This window comes from Ailuropoda melanoleuca, chromosome X (assembly GCF_002007445.2).
Source record: "Ailuropoda melanoleuca isolate Jingjing chromosome X, ASM200744v2, whole genome shotgun sequence".
In the NCBI taxonomy this organism is placed as follows: domain Eukaryota; kingdom Metazoa; phylum Chordata; class Mammalia; order Carnivora; family Ursidae; genus Ailuropoda; species Ailuropoda melanoleuca.
This window is the reverse complement of record NC_048238.1, coordinates 30,982,500-31,000,394: the sequence shown is the minus strand read 5'-3', so window position 1 is coordinate 31,000,394 and position 17,895 is coordinate 30,982,500. Positions and strand designations below refer to the sequence as shown.

The 17,895-nt window shown below is 35.5% G+C and overlaps 1 protein-coding gene across 1 annotated transcript in view; it reads right to left on the bottom strand.

The window, feature by feature from the left end:
* CFAP47 (cilia and flagella associated protein 47) overlaps positions 1 to 17,895 on the bottom strand; it is a 484,475-nt gene that overhangs the window by 307,537 nt on the left and 159,043 nt on the right. Inside the window, exons 28-30 of the mRNA XM_034649559.1 lie at positions 14,995 to 15,120; positions 13,595 to 13,823; positions 3,801 to 4,022 (exon numbers count right to left, since the gene is read on the bottom strand). Coding sequence (XP_034505450.1) covers positions 3,801 to 4,022; positions 13,595 to 13,823; positions 14,995 to 15,120 — 577 coding nt within the window. The remainder of the gene's footprint in view (positions 1 to 3,800; positions 4,023 to 13,594; positions 13,824 to 14,994; positions 15,121 to 17,895) is intronic.

The following is a 17,895-nucleotide window of genomic DNA, read 5'->3' as shown; positions in this document are numbered from 1 at the left end:
TATTTTATGTATTTGTGTGCTCCCAAGTTGGGTGCATAAATATTTGCAATTGTTATATTGTTATATCTTCTTGTTGGGTTGTCCCCTTTCTTATTATGTAGTGCCCTTCTTTGTCTCATTTTACAGTCTTTGTTCCAAAGTCCAGTTTGTCCAATGTAGGTATTGCTTATCTGGCTTTCTTTTGACATCCACATGCATGTAAATATTTCTCCATCCTTTCACTGTCAATCTACAGGTGACTTTAGGTCTAAAATGAGTCTCCTGTAGGTAGCATTAGATGGGTTTTGGGTTTTTTTCATCCATTCTGACAACCTATGTCTTTTGATTGGAGCCTTTAGTCAACTTACGTTCAAAGTAATTATTGATAAGTATGCATTACCACTTTATTACTTGTTTTGTGGCTGTTGCTGGAGATTTTCTCTGACCTCTTGTCTTTCTCTTTTTCATGTTTTGCTTATTTAGTGATATATCTGGATTTCTTTCTCTTTATTCTTTGCATTTTTATTAGTGGTTTTTCATATATGGTTACCATTAGGTTTGTATATATCCTCTTCAGCATATAACAGTCTACGTTAAGTTGATGGTCATTTAAGTTTGAACCCATTCTTTTCTCCTCCCTTCCCCATGTTTTAGATCTATGTTAATATATTTTATATTCTTTTTCTGGTGAGTTCCTTGACTGATTTTTTTACAGAAATATTCATTTTTGCTGCTTGTGTTTCCTGCATTTGTACTGTCACCTTTCGTCTCTCCTTTCCACTCAGAGAGTCCCTTTCAATATTTCTTGCAGGGCTAGTTCAGTGGTCACAAACTCCTTTAGTTTTTGTTTATCTGAGGAAATGCTCATCTCTCCTATTCTGAATGATAGCCTTGCTGGAAAGAGTATTCTTGGTTTCAGGTTTTTCCCATTCAGCACTTTGAATATATCACACCACTCTCTTCTAGCTAGCCATGTTTCTTTCAAAGAATCCCCAGCTAGCCTTATGGGTTTTTTTCTTGTAAATTAATGACTTCTTTTGTCTTGCTGCTTTTAAGATTTTTTCGTTATCATTATAATTAGCAAATTTAATTATGCCTTGGTGTTGGCCTGCTTTTGTTGATTTTGTTGGGGGTTCTCTGTGCCTCCTGGATTGGGCGGTCTTCTCCAGATTAGGGACATTTTCAGCTATTATTTCTTCAAATAAATTTTCTGTCTCCTTTTTTCTCTTCTTCTTCTGGGACTTCTATAACACAAATGTTATTACGATTGATAGAGTCAATGAGTTCCCTGAATTTATTCTTGTTTTGCATAATTCTTCCTTCTCTCTTTTGTTCAGCTTCCTTGTTTTCCATTTCTTTGCCTTCCAGGTCATTAATTCATTCCTCTGCCTCTTCCAACCTGGTGTTTATTGCATCATTCAGGTTTCTAATCTCATTTATCTCACTCTTCATCTCTGATTGTTTCTTTTTAAATTCTTTTATCTCTGTGGTAAGGGTCTCTCTGATGTCTTCTATTTTTTTCTCAAGTATAGTGAGTATCCTTATGATCATCGCTTTAAATTCTCCATTAGGCATGATATTTATCTCTGTTTCACTTAGATCTCTCTCTGTGACGTTATCTTTTTCTTTCATTTGGAATAAATTCCTCTGTCTTCTCATTTTGTCTAAGTCTTTGCCTGCTTCTTTTATTAGAAAAGCCAGTTATTTCTCCTACTCCTAAAAGTAATAGCCTTATGAAGAAAAGGTCACGTAGCGCCCAGGGCCTGGCTCTTCAGGGAGTGTCTCTGGTGTGTGTTGCATGTGTGTGCCACTGTGTCCTGGCCACTTTATCCTTCAGGCCAGTCATCTGCAAAGGCTTTCCTTGCCTGCTGTGGGCAGTGTTTGGTCCCTGGACTGAATGTGGCAAGTTCTAACTAGGTATGCTTCGGTCTGCTTGTGAAATGAGACCTGTCACCACCTCCACTGGAAATGAGGTCCTGCAAAATTCTCTGGTAGGAGATGTGGTATGGACAGGGGTTTGTGCTGGTCTTTTGGGGGAAGGATCTGCCAGGCTGGAACTGATACAAGTATGACTGAGAAGGGCAGTATCACTGGAGTGCAGAGAGAGAGGCTTAGTATAAGCAAGTTAGACAGCCAGTGTAATTGCTATGCTGCTTCCCACTGGTGGCTCTGTGTTTATGGTGAGGGGCAGGGGAGGGAAATGGCACCAGCAAGCTCCTTTGTTCCTGGAGAGGTGTCTCTGTGAATGCTGCTTCTCAGTGACATGCTGAGAACAAATGATCTCCCCAGTGTGTGCTCTAGTAGTTCCTCAGCTCACTGTTTCCACACTGGATGCCCTTGGGTTGTTTGTGTGTCTTCTCTCCAAGAGCAGCACAGTGCTTTCCAGGCTGTATCACAGCAAGCCCACTGACCTTTAAAACTCCAGGGTTCAAATCCCACTGGTTTCAAGAACTTATAAAATTCTGCCCCTCTCATTTTGCAAGCCAATGGCTATGAGGAAACATTCTCCTTTTGTGTTCCCCTCTGTGCTGCTCTCTGTCTTGCCCTTCTAAGTGACCCTGACTCCCCCTCCCCACAGCACTCAGGATTTACTTCTCCCCTTAACCACGTCTCCACACGTCCTACCTTCTTCAACATGGCTTCTTCTCTCCCTTTAATTGCGTAGTTCTGTCTGCCGTCAAGTCAATTTCTGGGGTATTTACGATGATTTGATAGTTATCTGGTTGTGTTCATGGAACAAGGTGAGTCTAGGGTACTCCTACTCTGCTGTTATATTGCTATTTCTCTGTGCCACGTCTAATTTTTAAGACCATAGTGTTGGAAGGGACTCAAAATTCTGATCTGGAAATTTAAAAAACTTGAACACCAAATTTTACATTTGCATTCAAGCTATAAGATCCCTCCTGTTACCTTTCATCCCCACCCCTGCTAAGGTAGGTGAACATCTCTGGCTAACTATGGAGTAGATTCCATACAGAAAGAAGCAATGATATAAAAACACAGTAATATATTTCAAAATATATGAACTCTATTGCATAAATAATTAAAGTAACAAATACTCTTTTTGTGGTATAGAAGCATGGTTAGATGGAATAGTAACACTGCTTATAGATGTTCCAGTGGGTAAGAATACTGCAAATATAGGCAAAAGAAGTAATATAAATTCACCAATACCCTCCTCAGACTTTCAATAAACACTACTTTTCTATCTCATGGTCACTCACCATTTAATCTCTGCAGAGAATACAGACATTACAATGACAAGTATTTTTCCTACATTTCTGTCAACCATTTAGGGAAATTTTCACCTGCTGATTACTTTAATATTAAAAGACTTAACTATGCAGACTAAAAATTCATAATATAACTTGAGATTATACTAACAGTTTTCTGAGAAATAAACTTTTTGGTTTCATGCCTTTTTACTACTATGGATTTATATATTTGTCTAGGTGAGAAATCTCAAAATGAGGTCATGGACCAGAAGAAGTAACTATCACCTGAAAGTCCCTATAAATGCAAATTAACATCATAAACTCTGTGGGTAAGGGCCAGCAACCTGATTAACATGCTAGCACGATGATTTGGATTGATGATAAAGCCTGAGAATGAGCACCTTAGATTATCAATTTAATAGCCTATGAAATGTGCATTTTCTATTATTTATATATCACACAGTTATGTGTATAGTGGAAACTTAGTAAATATATTATAAAAAGACAAATAAAATCAAAATATATCTATCTACCTATCTACCCATCTACTTATGTATTTATCCAAGCCATAATTACATGTTTAAATTAGCACACCCATGCTCTTACCTGAGAAAGTCAAGAAGTGAAGAATGTTGAAAATGAAGTTGGGTCACCCTTTCAGTATAATCCTCAGGTAAGAACTGACTTGAATTAATTCCAGGTGGCATTTTTCCACTCAAGTGGAGTATCACATCATAAATAGTCTTACTATATTTGGAAAAGTCACTCTGTCTGGAAAATTTTTTGGATGATGAGGCTGATGAGTAGAATTGTATTTTAAACACTTCCCTATGAGAAAACAATTTTAAAATTAAAAAGAAAACCTCAACATGTTACGTAATGAAAAAAATGTTCAATGACTAAACAAAGTTTGATTTAAAATCAAATAAGAAATTACAAAATTCACCTAATTCAGCTACCATTTGTTAGTACAAATTAGATGTTTTGATAACGCTGGAGCTTTTCATTACCTTGTTTTAAACACACATCATTATGTAATGTTGCAATTGTCAGGTCTGCAAAACTGGATTTTGATTAGAAAATGTAAATGCTTTGATGAAATAGTACAGGGGTTAAGTCCTGGACCCATGACCTACTAGCTGGTAGAGAAATTATCCAAACTCACTGAACTCAAATTTTATACTGTTTAAATTGGAGATAATAATGCCTATAACAGCTTTGAAGATAGATGTCAAACATTCATCACACGTTTAGACAAAAACAAATTTACACATAATTTCTCAATTATGTATTTTAGTTATTAGAAGGGCACATACTGCAAATTGGCCTTGTAAGCAGGGATTCACATTTTAAAAGATAAGTCCAGAAAGCTATTGTTCCTATATATTTCTCTGTTCTTTAAATAAGACAGTACAATCTCTATTTCTGATAACTTCCCACACTGAGTTATAATGCATGCTAATTTTTAAATGGAGTAAAAAAAAATATCCAACCAATTCTTGCTGTCTATAGTTTATCAATTATCTAATACTATATTATATTATCTATTTGTTTGCTAGCAATCAGAGTCAAAATGTATCACTAACTTAGACTGACAAATAAAAAGTGCCAAGGAGCCAGTTTGAGTGGCAGTTCTCCAGGTTGGTAGCTAATAGGTCTGCATTGAATATTATAGGACAAAGTACATTGACTTAGATAAGGGGTTGACTACCATTGCTCAAATTCTGGCTCTGCCTCTTACTGTGTGACCTTATGGAAGCTACTTGACTTGTCTATTTCTCATGTTCGTCATTAGTATTGTATATAATAAAGCAGTATATACTGAAGGTACAAATAAAGCAAACAAATATTTCATGGAAAAAATACCTGAAAATATTTCTATAAAAAATTATGAAAAAGATAAATGATCTAAACAGAATTAAGGCATAATCAAACAACAACTAAAAACAGGAGAAAGAGCAACAAGTTGAATACAAATAGAAACAATAAATAATATAAACAGAAACAAAGGGCCCCCACATATTATAGTTTTAAGACACAGATTTTAAAGTAATTATATGCCGTATGATTAAGATTGAGAATATTGTCATAGAACTATAAATTATATAAAAATATAACTAAATGGGGGGCCCCTGGGTGGCTCAGTCAGTTAAGTACCCTATTCTTGATTTTGGCTCAGGTCACGATCTCAAGGTCATGAAATCGAGATCTGCATTGGGCTCTATGCTCAGCACGAAATCTGCTTGAGATTCTCTCTCTCCCTCTGCCTCTGCCCTACCCCAGCTTGCTCTCTCTCTCTCTCTCTCTCAATAAATAAAATCTTTAAAATATATGTATTTAACTAAATGGAAAACTGAGAAATAAACAAATCCAATAAGCAAAACCAAAAGAGCAATGGATGAAGTTAACAGCAGACTAAATCAAGTGAAGAAAGAATTAATGCAATGGAATATAGGCCATAAGAAAGTATCTATACTACAACATAGAGTAACAAAAGGATGGAAAAATACAGAAGAGTGAGCAAAGGAGTGGCCTAAGAGATTACGGTAGTCACATAATGGAAAGGATATAGGCTGAGAACTTTCCAAAACTGACAATAAAAAATCAAACCACAGATGAAAGAATCACTATGAATCCCAGTAAGAATCACTACAAAGAATAGGCTCTTGATATGATACATTTCCAAATGACCAAGAACATGTAAAAATTTTCTTAATAGCAAGAGGAGTAACATGTAAGAGTAAGAAATCAGAAAGGCCTAATATTGAAAAGATGGACAATATTAACTGTTTCTTAGCATGCAGAGCAACTGGAACTTTCATATATGACCTGTGGGAGACGAAATTGGCACAACCACCTTAGAAAATTGTCTAGAAGTAATTTCCAAAGGTGGTCGTATTTCTATCTTATGATCTGGCAATTTTACTCTTAACATATATGCCTTTCAGAAATATGTACCAAAAGACATATATTAAAATTTCCATAGTAGCATTATTCATAATAGAAAAATCTACAAGCCAGTGAAATGTCTATGAACAGAATGGTTAAATAATAGAATATTCATACAATGGCCTAGTGTGCAGCATTACTAATAATCAACTCTGAAATGCAAAAATGAATCACATGAACATAATATTGAGCAAAAAACATCCAGATGTTACAAAAAACTGCAAAGTGTATGATTCCTCCTACATAAAGTTCAAAAATAGAAACAACTAATCTTTGGTGTTAGAATTCAGGATAATGGTGACCTCTCTGGGAGATGGAAAGGGAATTAGAAGGGGCAGGGATTCAGAGATGTTAGCAATGCTCTATTTCTTGGTCTAGTGGTAGCTACACACATATTCATATAGTTATAATTCTGTTTTTAGTTACATGGTGATAAATATGATTAAAATTCAAGAAAACCGTAAACTCTGGAGTTTACAGATCTATGCTTGCATAATAAAACTTAAAAAAAAAAACAAAAATAAGGAAATGATTACCATAAAAGTCACGCTAGTAATTTCATTTCAATTATAGAGATCTGGTAGATTGTGTGGGTCATAAGAGGCCTCTGACGTGCTGTCAAAGTGAAACCTGAATAGGGGTTTGCTCTAGGAGTAAAATGAGGGTTTGCACTTGGTTTGTGACCTTTCTCTATGTGTGTTATATTTCAAGATTTAAAAAGTCAAAAGGAGGGGTGCCTGTGTGGCTCAGTATGTTAAGCGTCTGCCTTCAGCTCAGGTTGTGATCCCAGGGTCCTCAGATCAGATGGAACCCTGCATCGGGCTCCCTGTTTGCAGGGAGCCTGCTTCACCCTCTCCGTCCCACTCATGCTCTTTCGTTGCCTCCCTTTCTCTCTCAAATAAATAAATAAAATATTTTAAGAAAGGGGGGGTGCCTGGGTGGCTCAGTCGTTAAGCGTCTGCCTTCGGCCCAGGGCGTGATCCCAGAGTCCTGGGATCAAGCCCCGCATCAGGTTCCCTGCTCTACTGGGAGCCTGCTTCTTCGTCTCCCACTCCCCCTGCTTGTGTTCCCTCTCTCACTGGCTGTCTCTCTCCCTCAAATAAATAAAATAAAATAAAATAATCTTTAATAAAAAATAAAAAAAAATCATGAGGAAACAGCTTGGGTCTTCAAAGTTCCTCTAGCACCCAAAGACTGACTGAAATTAGCTAGTGAAAATTATTGTTCAGAAAATTGTTAAAGGAAAAGGTGATGTTGTTAGTGAATAACTGGACTGCCCATTGGGAGCACAAATTATGATGTATAAACTACAATCTTTTCTTTAATAACTATATGTATGCATACCCCACAAATGTGGACTTTGTTACTTTAAAGCTTGATAATTGCTAACAATATTCCTTCTCCTTTTGTTTACATGTTAAGATATTAAAAGATTTTAAGTTTCTGGGGCGCCTGGGTGGCACAGCGGTTAAGCGTCTGCCTTCGGCTCAGGGCGTGATCCCGGCGTTATGGGGATCGAGCCCCACGTCAGGCTCCTTCGCTATGAGCCTGCTTCTTCCTCTCCCACTCCCCCTGCTTGTGTTCCCTCTCTCGCTGGCTGTCTCTATCTCTGTCAAATAAATAAATAAAAAATCTTTAAAAAAAAAAAAAAAAGATTTTAAGTTTCTTATTCAAGTATGAGAGTCCTCCTACTTTGGAGATTGAAAATATTCACAAGCAAAAGGCTTGGTGTACTTCTGTTGTGATCTATCTTTCCAGGTAAAGAAACCACCTACCACTTAGCACTTATGACCAGCAAGCAAGTAGTAAAATGGTTAAAGAAGGAAACTATCTCAGAAAGAATATTAAATGATTCATTATTCTTACAACAATGTGGAGAAAAGAAAAGAACTCAAGGAAGCCAACTCTAATCAGTTATTTAACCATTTTTATTTTAACACTTTCAGTCTAAAGACACAGTTTTGTGATTTTGTTGGATATGGCTGGCAGAAAGAAGAGGCAGGCTGCTCAGAAATGGAGGAGAAACTTTATATTATTAAATTTATCAGTGAACTTGCCAGCAGTTCAAAGTGGCAAAGAAAAAGCATACCACCCCCCTACACACACACACACACACACACACACACACACACACACACACACACTTTTTAGAAAATGTCAAAACTTCCTACATCAAACTGGGGAGAAAATCCTGTGCAAGGGAAGGAGAAATATTGTTAATGAAACATCATTTGGTTAAGTGCTTGGAAAAGATGGGCTTTAAATTTACCTTCCACTGTCAAATAGAAGAGTTGGTGAATACAGTGAATGAAATCAGAAATAGAGAACACTACTAGCTTAATCCTAGTTAAATTTAATATTAACAGCTAATATTTATTGGTTACTAGGTCCTATGTTCTGCTCTAATAAAGGTATTACCTCTTCTAAATATCACAACAACCCTATAAGGTAGGTATTATTATTACCTCCTTTTTACAAATGAGGAAACAGAAGCATGGAGAAAATATTTTATTTTGCATGCTGTCATTACGATTGGTAGAACATTCCACTGATTAATTTGATTTCCCGTGAGATTCTATATACTTACACTACATGCAAACTTCTGGGATAAAATGTAGCTTCGAAACAATTTGAACCCTTTCCCATAAGCTTCCTGACTGGCATTCCAGCATGTGCTCTTGGTGTGTGGCAGCTGGAAGGAAGTACATGTTGGAGTGGAAGTTTGGACTAGCACTGATAAGTACTGCAATCACTTCTGCCAGATGCAGTGGAATTGCCACTAGGATTTAAATGTTTCTGTGATCAGCTGCTTAGAGATTTTCCCAGTAGTGTTTGGAAAAAATGTTAATTCCCAAAATTCTTCCAACTTGAAATGAGTGGACTACAGTATTTAGCACATTTCCTCTGATGATTTCTGAAACATAAATTGTGTTCTCTTGTATTTTACAATAGCTATTTCCATCTTTTGGTGATTTGGGGAAGGGCTAAAAATAAATAATATTTAGGGGCATCTAAGAATTGAAAAAAGACCACTAATCAATAAAGGTAATTTCCTCAAATAATTGGTTTCTGCTATTCCACCTGAATATCTCTCAAATCAACAAATGCAATGGGCCATATTGCCTGTCTCCTGCAAATTGGTGTTGGTAAAGAGTGAAATTACCTGAGATAATACACCAATAAAGCAGCATTTCTGACAACCTGTATCTTCAGGTTCAAGAAAGGTGATACATAAATATGTCAAAAAATGTTCAATAATGTTAAAAGGAAAACAAAAAGTTTTTGATATCCATACCATAATTCACAATGATTTCTAGTCTTCTAGGTTATATGTCCTGTAGCAGATGACTCTCCAGTGTGGGGTTATAAGGCCAGGCAATTCCAATTTCCATGTTAATATGGTTGACTTCACTAGAATTCATAGCATGCCCAGGACTTTGAGCTTCACTTGATCTGAAATCCTAGACTTACTCAGCCTATCAACATTAGGATTACATAACTCTCCTCAGTTCTAGACTACTGTATTCTTAATCTTCTTGAGCTGACATACCTAACCATAGGTACTTATAGTGCCCAGTCTAAACCCAAAGACAAAAATGCCAAATGGTGGAGCTCATGTCTTTCAACTGTTAAGGTTTCCTAAATCTTAATCTGATCCTGTAATAATTGGAAAGTGGCATGATCCTTAAAAGTACTAGCTCTGGGGTAGAATGCTTGGGTTCAAATCCTAGCTCTGCTATTTATCAGCTGAGTGACCTTGGGAAAGTTACTAATTCTCTCTGCCTCAGTTTCTCATCAGTAAAATGGGGATAATAAAAGTACCTACCTCACAGCATCATTATAAAGAATAAGTGAATTAATATCCACAAAGCACATATAATCATGGTTGTTCAAAGTAACAGTCCAATACATATGAACCATTATCATTAATAAAATACCATCACAAAATTATTTTTAAAGGAACAAGGTAAGAGAAATATCGCCAAGCAAGTTCAGTAGGGCATGGATTACTAGACCACAAAAATGAAAGCAATAACAGAAATGATAGGTTGTTAAGCTGGCATAAATGGAACAGTAAAACTATAGAAAACTATGAGAAGGAAGATCAACTCTCTTTTCAAGATGATAAAATTAACATGTGTGCTTACCTTCTCTCCCTCTCAAAATATTCCTGAAATGTCAGAAAGACTAGAGACCTGTAACAACACTAAAATTGGCAAAAGAACCATTAGCATACCAAAAACTCTGAAGAAAATCTATAAAACAAAGAATGGATGGAATTGTATTAAGGAATAAATTAAAATGATGGATTGCATAGCAGTAGGCTATAGGGGAAAAGGAAACCATTTTTCCAAAAGGAACGTAAAAGAGTCACCAAGATTACAGCTGGCAGATACAGAGGAAGGAAGTGACCTTCAGCACAGTAATCATGATGATTAATTCAAGTACTATATTTGGAAGAGATATTTGAGAAGGCATGCATCCAAAACCCCAAAACAGGATGCTATTATGAAAGAAACAGATGAAAGGAAGGAAGGAAGGAAGAAAGAAAGAATAACACAGAGTTCCTGAAAAATAAAACTATAAATACCAATTTAAAAATTTTGTAGAAGATTGGAAGAGCAAGTGAAGAAGATCTACACACATAAGGGGTGCCTGGGACGCTCAGTCAGTTAAACGTCCGACTGTGGGTTTCGGCTCAGGTCATGCTCTCAGGGTCGTGGGATTGAGCCCAGGTCGGGCTCCGTGCTCAGCAGGGAGTCTGCTTGAGCTTCTCTCTCTCCTTCTCCCTCTGCTCCTCTCCCCGCTTGTGCACACTAGTGCTCTCTCTCTCTCTCTCTCTCTCTCTCGAATAAATAAATAAATAAAACATTTTTTAAAAAGAAGATCTACAAACAGAGCAAAGACAGAAAAAGATGAAAATCATAGGACAAAACTGAAAGTGGTATAAAGGATCAGTCATGTAGATATACCATCATTCTAAAAGGAGATAAAGAGACAGAGGGAGAATAGAGAAAAATAGAGAAAAGAGAGGGCAGGAATGAGGAGGGGGGGAGAATAGCTGAAATATGAGTTTTCTAAGCAAATGGCCCTAATGAATACCAAGTAGATTGAATGATATAAAATATTCCCACACTCAGATCTTATTTCATAAATTGCAGATTAGCAAAGAAATGGGAACCATAAAATAATGCTCAAAGAATGAACACGGTACTCACAAAATATAAAATTAGACTTCTCATGAGAAAAACTGAGTGAGCCCAGATGATGGGGTAATGTAGGAAACATTGAGGTGGGTGGTTCAAAGACTGGCAACATTATCTTACCTTGAAAGTATCCTCTTAGCCTGAGAGTCCATGATTCAAATATTCCAAACAAAGAATTAGCAGTGAATAACACTGTTACTTGGTCAAAGTTCTTATTTATTTAGAGATATTTGGCATGGGTTAGCTTCCTTACTAGGGTTAGAGAGGTCCCCATATTCCTCTAGAATTGTCTTTCCCCAAGCAGTACCCAATGACATGACTGGGTACCCACCTATCAAAATAGCAAGGTACTCAACTCTGTCAGTTAACAACCAGAACAGCAATGTAACTCATTAGTAGGGATATAAAATAGAAAACTTATTAGAAAATCACCCAAAAATAAAATAGATTTTTAAAAGCTTGTATTATTTGATCCAGTGATCTCACTCTGAAATCCTTCTGACATAACATCCAAAAGTAACTGCTACTACTTACAAACAGATATATTGAATCTTGGAATCTTTTACATTAGGAAAATATAGAACAAAATAACATAAGTAAATGCCCCCAAATTAATGCAAATGTGCAAGTATATAAAGATGCATAAGTCCAATAACATGCAAAATATTAGCAATCATTACAGTGAAAATATATAGAAAATAAAAATTAATATCACAAGCTCTATAAAGAATTCTCAAAAATGAGAATGCTTAATAGCAAAAATTCTGGGATGCATCCAACATGAAGTAAAAACATAAATGTATAGACCTGAAAATAATTAAGCATACAAGTTTAAAGAAGTGAATTATAAAGAAAAAATCAGCATTAAATGATTTAGAAAACATAGAAATGGATAAATTATTTCAAAACTTTATTCATCATAGGAGACATAAAAGTATATGTATAATAAAAATTAAATAAAATTATAAATGAGAAAGAGACTATGAACATATAAACAATAATACTAGTCACTGCCATCAGATAATGAATTTTAAATGTTTGATCAACGATCTCCCCTAAAATGAAAACAAATCATTAAAATTTACTCAAAATAGATTCAATTTTCAGTAGAACAAACAGCAAATCAGAAAACTGAAAAGTTATTAACAGAATAACTTCTCTAAAAAATTCCCTGGAGTCAGATGATTTTATGATCAAGCTTGTAAACTTTAAGTGTATCTGCTGTATTAATTTTCCCGCAGCATAGGTAAAGATGAAATATTAGCTAATTCATTCTATGAGGCTGATATTGTCCCATTAATTTAAAAAACTGAAAAAGATAACTTATAGGAAAGCTATAGATTTAGCATAACCTAACTCACTCCTAAATATAGATGCAAAAATGCTACTATAGCTCTTCTAGCTACAGAGATCAAGTACTTGCCCCTATGATGCCAGCAAATCACCCCAAGCTCTGAGAAAGGAGATAAGAATTGTGAGAACCACTACAGTAGTAACGTTAACCAAGGGAGGTGCCTAAATTTCAATTTAAATTAATAACAGAATTAAGTGACTTAATATAAACCAATGCAGTTTATCTACTTTAGATATGCTGAGTAATAAAAAGCCCATGAAAGAGGGAAGTGAATGGACTGTCTACCTGACCATACTCTAGATCAAGGGCTGATATTGCCTTATATATACACATGGAGTTTTCAAAGTTTTCAGGTTTAAAATGGCTTTTCTCACCAATAGTCAACCCATTGTCATCTGACAGATAAGGAAAGTGAGGTTCAGAGATTTTCAATACTGACCTCAAATCATACGATGTTTAGAAGAAATAAAAAAAAAAGTATACCTATACCAGGGGAGCCTCTGTGGTTCAATCAGTTAAGCTCTTGGTTTTAGCTCAGGTCATGATCTCAGGGTCCTCAGCTCATGCCCTGTGTGGAGTTTCACGTGGTGCCCCGAGTGCGGCTCCACGCTCAGCGTGGTCTGTTGGAGATCCTCTCCCTCTACCCTTCCCCCAACATGTGCACGCACGTGCACACGCACGCACTCTAATAAATAAATCTTCATTAAAAAAAGTATAACTATACCAAAGCATTTATATGTGTGTCCTATTAGTAGCCTTAGTAGCCTCCTCCTAACTTACCAGTCTAGAATAAATCATTTAACATTGTGTTTCACGTAAAACCACCCCAATAAGTAGACTATATTTTATTATATGATAAAGCAAATTTTAGAGAAACACATAGCTGTTACCTTCTTATTGTTTCTGGAATAGAAAGAGAATGGGATCCTTCAGGCCAGCCGAAGAGACTGAACCACGTCTGAGCAGCATTTACAACCTTCTCAAAGAAGACATATGCCTTTGTTCCTTCTTCAGGAAAAAACCATTGCTCATTTTTCTCCTCCTCCATAGATCTATCATTGTTTTTCTTTGACGTTTTACTTTTGCCTGAGTTCAACCTTTCATGTATTATTTCAATTCCTAAAATTCACATTTGTTTGTCAAAAAGGGTTACATCACCATAGAGTAAAATATCCTGTCAGCTACTGCTATTTGTATGCAGACAAATAAAGCAAATTTTACAAATCATGCTATGTTCTCAAAGAAATTCTGAGTCAATTTACTGTATCTTGAAAACAAGAAAATAGATTTATTTTCAAATACCTAACAGAAATACTTTAAAAATGGTTGAATCTCAATAATGAAAACCATTACATTTTCTTCTTGCCATAATGGTATGTGAAAACATTCCCCAAAATGGAATGTTTCATTTTCAATTACACATGTAAAATATTTTGACCATTTTTCAGTTCTACGTAATGGACAGATTTAAACCTTAGATGGAAAACATATAGAAACAAAATATTGGTTTCATATTCAAAATGACTTTTTATCCAAGTGAAGCACTTTAATAAAACAAAACATTTCGAGGTAGAGAAATATTCAAGGATACAAAATGATTTTGTACTTTTTTCACAAATATCTATGTAATGGCACGAGCACACAGCCATTTAAAACCTCACAATATTTAATTTGGTTTGGTAATTCAATAAATAGGCAAATTTTCAATATTACCCATATCCAAAGAAAGGAATATTTGAATAGTTAATTACAAATGATAATACCAAATTCATATATCATATCTTTATCTATTTATCTGTGCTCATCTTTTTCTAAGATAGGTAATACTGGATCCAGCTAAATAATTGGCAGACATACCCATAGTCTGGCAGTTCTCAAACTGTACGGAGGGTACCCGGGATGTCCTGTCAAATTTAGAGGGGCTCTACAGGATATTGAACATTTTTGTTAAATATCACTACTGCACATGTTGGATATAACATGAATGACTACTCTCAGGTTTTTCAACCAAAACATTTAATAAAGTGAATTGCCTGGCATATCTTTTGACTTAGGGGAAAAGTACTGAGATACTAAGTATACTGTAAACAAAAAACATGAGAGAATCTCTGCTCCACATTATTGGAGAGAGCTCCCAAAGCAGATGACCTACTTAAAACTAATGAAAAATTCACGTTTTTCTTAATGGATTTCTTCTTACCTGAAAAAGCCTACGTTTTCAATTCAATAATATTAAACAGATCATGTTATGAACTGGGTTTGCTCAGTACAACATATATTTGCCACATACCAACAAACAATCTTCTCTCTGCAGGCTCAGCATCATTAAATTTAGTAGGAGCAGGAGAGGATAAACCAGCTTCTTGGCAGGGAAGCAAAACATTGTCTCTATTCTTCACAGAACTGTCATCCTTATCTACAAAAGATACATTGGAGCACAGTAAGTCAACAAGCATTTGTGAATTCACTCTCAAATTACTGAACCTGAATTTCATAATTTTCTATATAATATATGTTATACATAATAAATATGTATATATATACATACAGAGAGGAAAAAAATTTTTTTAAGTCTAAATGTCCATTATACTTAAAATAAGATGTCGAGGAAAAGATTGTAAAAGCTGATATGGTTTTCTGAACTGAATTAATTTTATTTAACAAGGCCGTTATTGTGGCATATCAAAGTTTTTGGAGAATGAACAATGCTCAACTTTAGGATAAACAAAAATATGTAAATCATTTTAAATGTTTCTACACCAAAATTTTTAGATTATATATGGTGCTTAAAAATGAATATAAAAAGAGAATCACTAACAAAATTAATTTCTTCCTAGTTAATTTTCTGAAATGAAATCACTGCTTGGTTATGAGTTGACACCCTTTTGCATAGCGTTCAATATCTATTCCAGTTAGAGTTGCTGTATATACACTAGAATTTGCCACCATGGTAATCAGAACCCAACGAAAGGCAATGTTAAAGCAGTATATGTGAACTAAGGCCAGATTATCTATCTATCTATCTATCTATCTATCTATCTATCTATCTATTCACATACGTGTGTGTGTGTGTGTGTATATATATATATATATATATATATATGCATATACATATATGCATGATGTAACTCTGTCAGAAAAGCATAGCCTTTGCAGATAGAAATTTCTGATTTGAAATCTTGGCACTACAACTCCTGAGTTATTAAACTATGGGGATGTTATACAAGTTCTCTAAAACGTGTTTTTATCCATGAAATGACACCTAAGGTTCTGAGCTCATGAATCTTTTGAAAGGATTACTTCACAGGCAATAACACAGATAAGTAAACTGGCGTATACTAAGTTCCTTCCATTTCTTCAATACAAAGCCAATCAGAATTTACCAGAGAATATGCATATTTCTGCGACACTACACCACTATAGACTTCATAAAAATGAGCCTTAGAAAATTCAATAATAGAATGATTCATTGTGAAGGCATTAGGCGGTATCTTTTCAACTTACATCAAATAATAAAAAGTTCCTAGTGGGGTGCAAACCCACATCTGTACTCTTCAACTAAAGGCAATGATTCATATAATAGTTTATATTCAGCATATTAGCTAGAACAAGTAAATCACACTGCTTTACTTTTTGAAATACTTAATGTGCTTTACGATTTCGCCTTTACTGAAGAAATCATGCTCTAGAGCAGTAGCTAAGTGTGTAGGCTCCGAGATCTTACAAATTTGGTTAGAATTTCCTGGGGCAAGCTGCTCAAACTCTTTATGACTCAGTTTCTTAATCTGTAAAGTGAAATTAATAAGAGTATAGAACTCAGTTGTTGGGGGAACTAAATGAAATAACAAATATAAGGCACTTAGCAGAGCACCCTATGCCTGGGAAGCATTAAATATGTATTATAAATTTTACAGTACATATTTCTAAAGATATTTTATAATATTTAAAAATCATGTCTTTCTATAGTAATATTTACTGAAACGAATGCATTGTTTTTAATCTGCAGATTTCATACTCAACCATCACACACGAAGACTGTATTCATATTTTTCCTTTTAAAGAAATAGCAATATTTTATACAGTAACTCCTCATTATTTTTTTGGAGGATACTGTGAAAAATATAAGAATGTTAAAGCAATAATAATAGCATGTATGATAGCAATAATAACGAAATGATAGTAGTAATGATAATAATTTCCAAGTATTTACTCCATGAGTCCTCACAAAAGCCTATTGAAACAGGTATCGTTAGCATCCTATTATTCTCCAACCATGCACATTTTGTTAAATAACAGATGTTTGAGGATCTGAGAATTAACGATACAAGCATATGGCAAAATGGTGAGATTAGAACACAAAACAGGGACGCCTGGGTGGCGCAGTCGTTAAGCGTCTGCCTTCGGCTCAGGGCGTGATCCCGGCGTTATGGGATCGAGCCCCACATCAGGCTCCTCCGCTATGAGCCTGCTTCTTCCTCTCCCACTCCCCCTGCTTGTGTTCCCGCTCTTGCTTGCTGTCTCTCTCCGTCAATATAAATAAATAAAATCTTTAAAAAAAAATAAAAAAGAACACAAAACAGAATTTCCACCCAGGTTCTGTGATACTTCATCCACTGCTCTTTCTATCATGTTGTATTATCTGAAATCTGCCCCCCTCTCAAGTGTATTAGAAGAATATAAAAATGTAACATCAGGATTGCTCAGAAAATCTTTTAAATTTTCAGAATGTGTATAAAATTTGTAATATGTATGTGCTCAGATGCAACAGTAAGAGAGTCCTGAGAGAGTTTGATGACAGAGGTGGGGGAGCTCAACAGTGTAACCTGCTGCTCAGTAGTGGCAGAAGAACAGTAAAATGGAAGAAAGCTCTGCCTCACCCCTGACGTGTCCTTCCTGTTAAAGGAAGCTATTGCTGCTCTAATTATTTAGTTTCCTTTGCTATTTTTCTTCCCCTGTCTGGGAAATCAAATGGTTTACCTGATCGGTAAATCTGCAAAGATTAAATCAGGAATGCAAGGCCTGAATTCACCTTTTTTCTCTTTGGGAACGAGCCTCTCCACTGAGTGGATATAGTAGTCTCTTTCTTCTTTGTTGTCATCCTGCATAGGCCCCCAAAGCAGTTAAGAGGGAGGCACGATTTGAAGGGCAAGAGTAAAGCAAAGTTAGCTGATTAAGCAAGGTCGCTGGATGA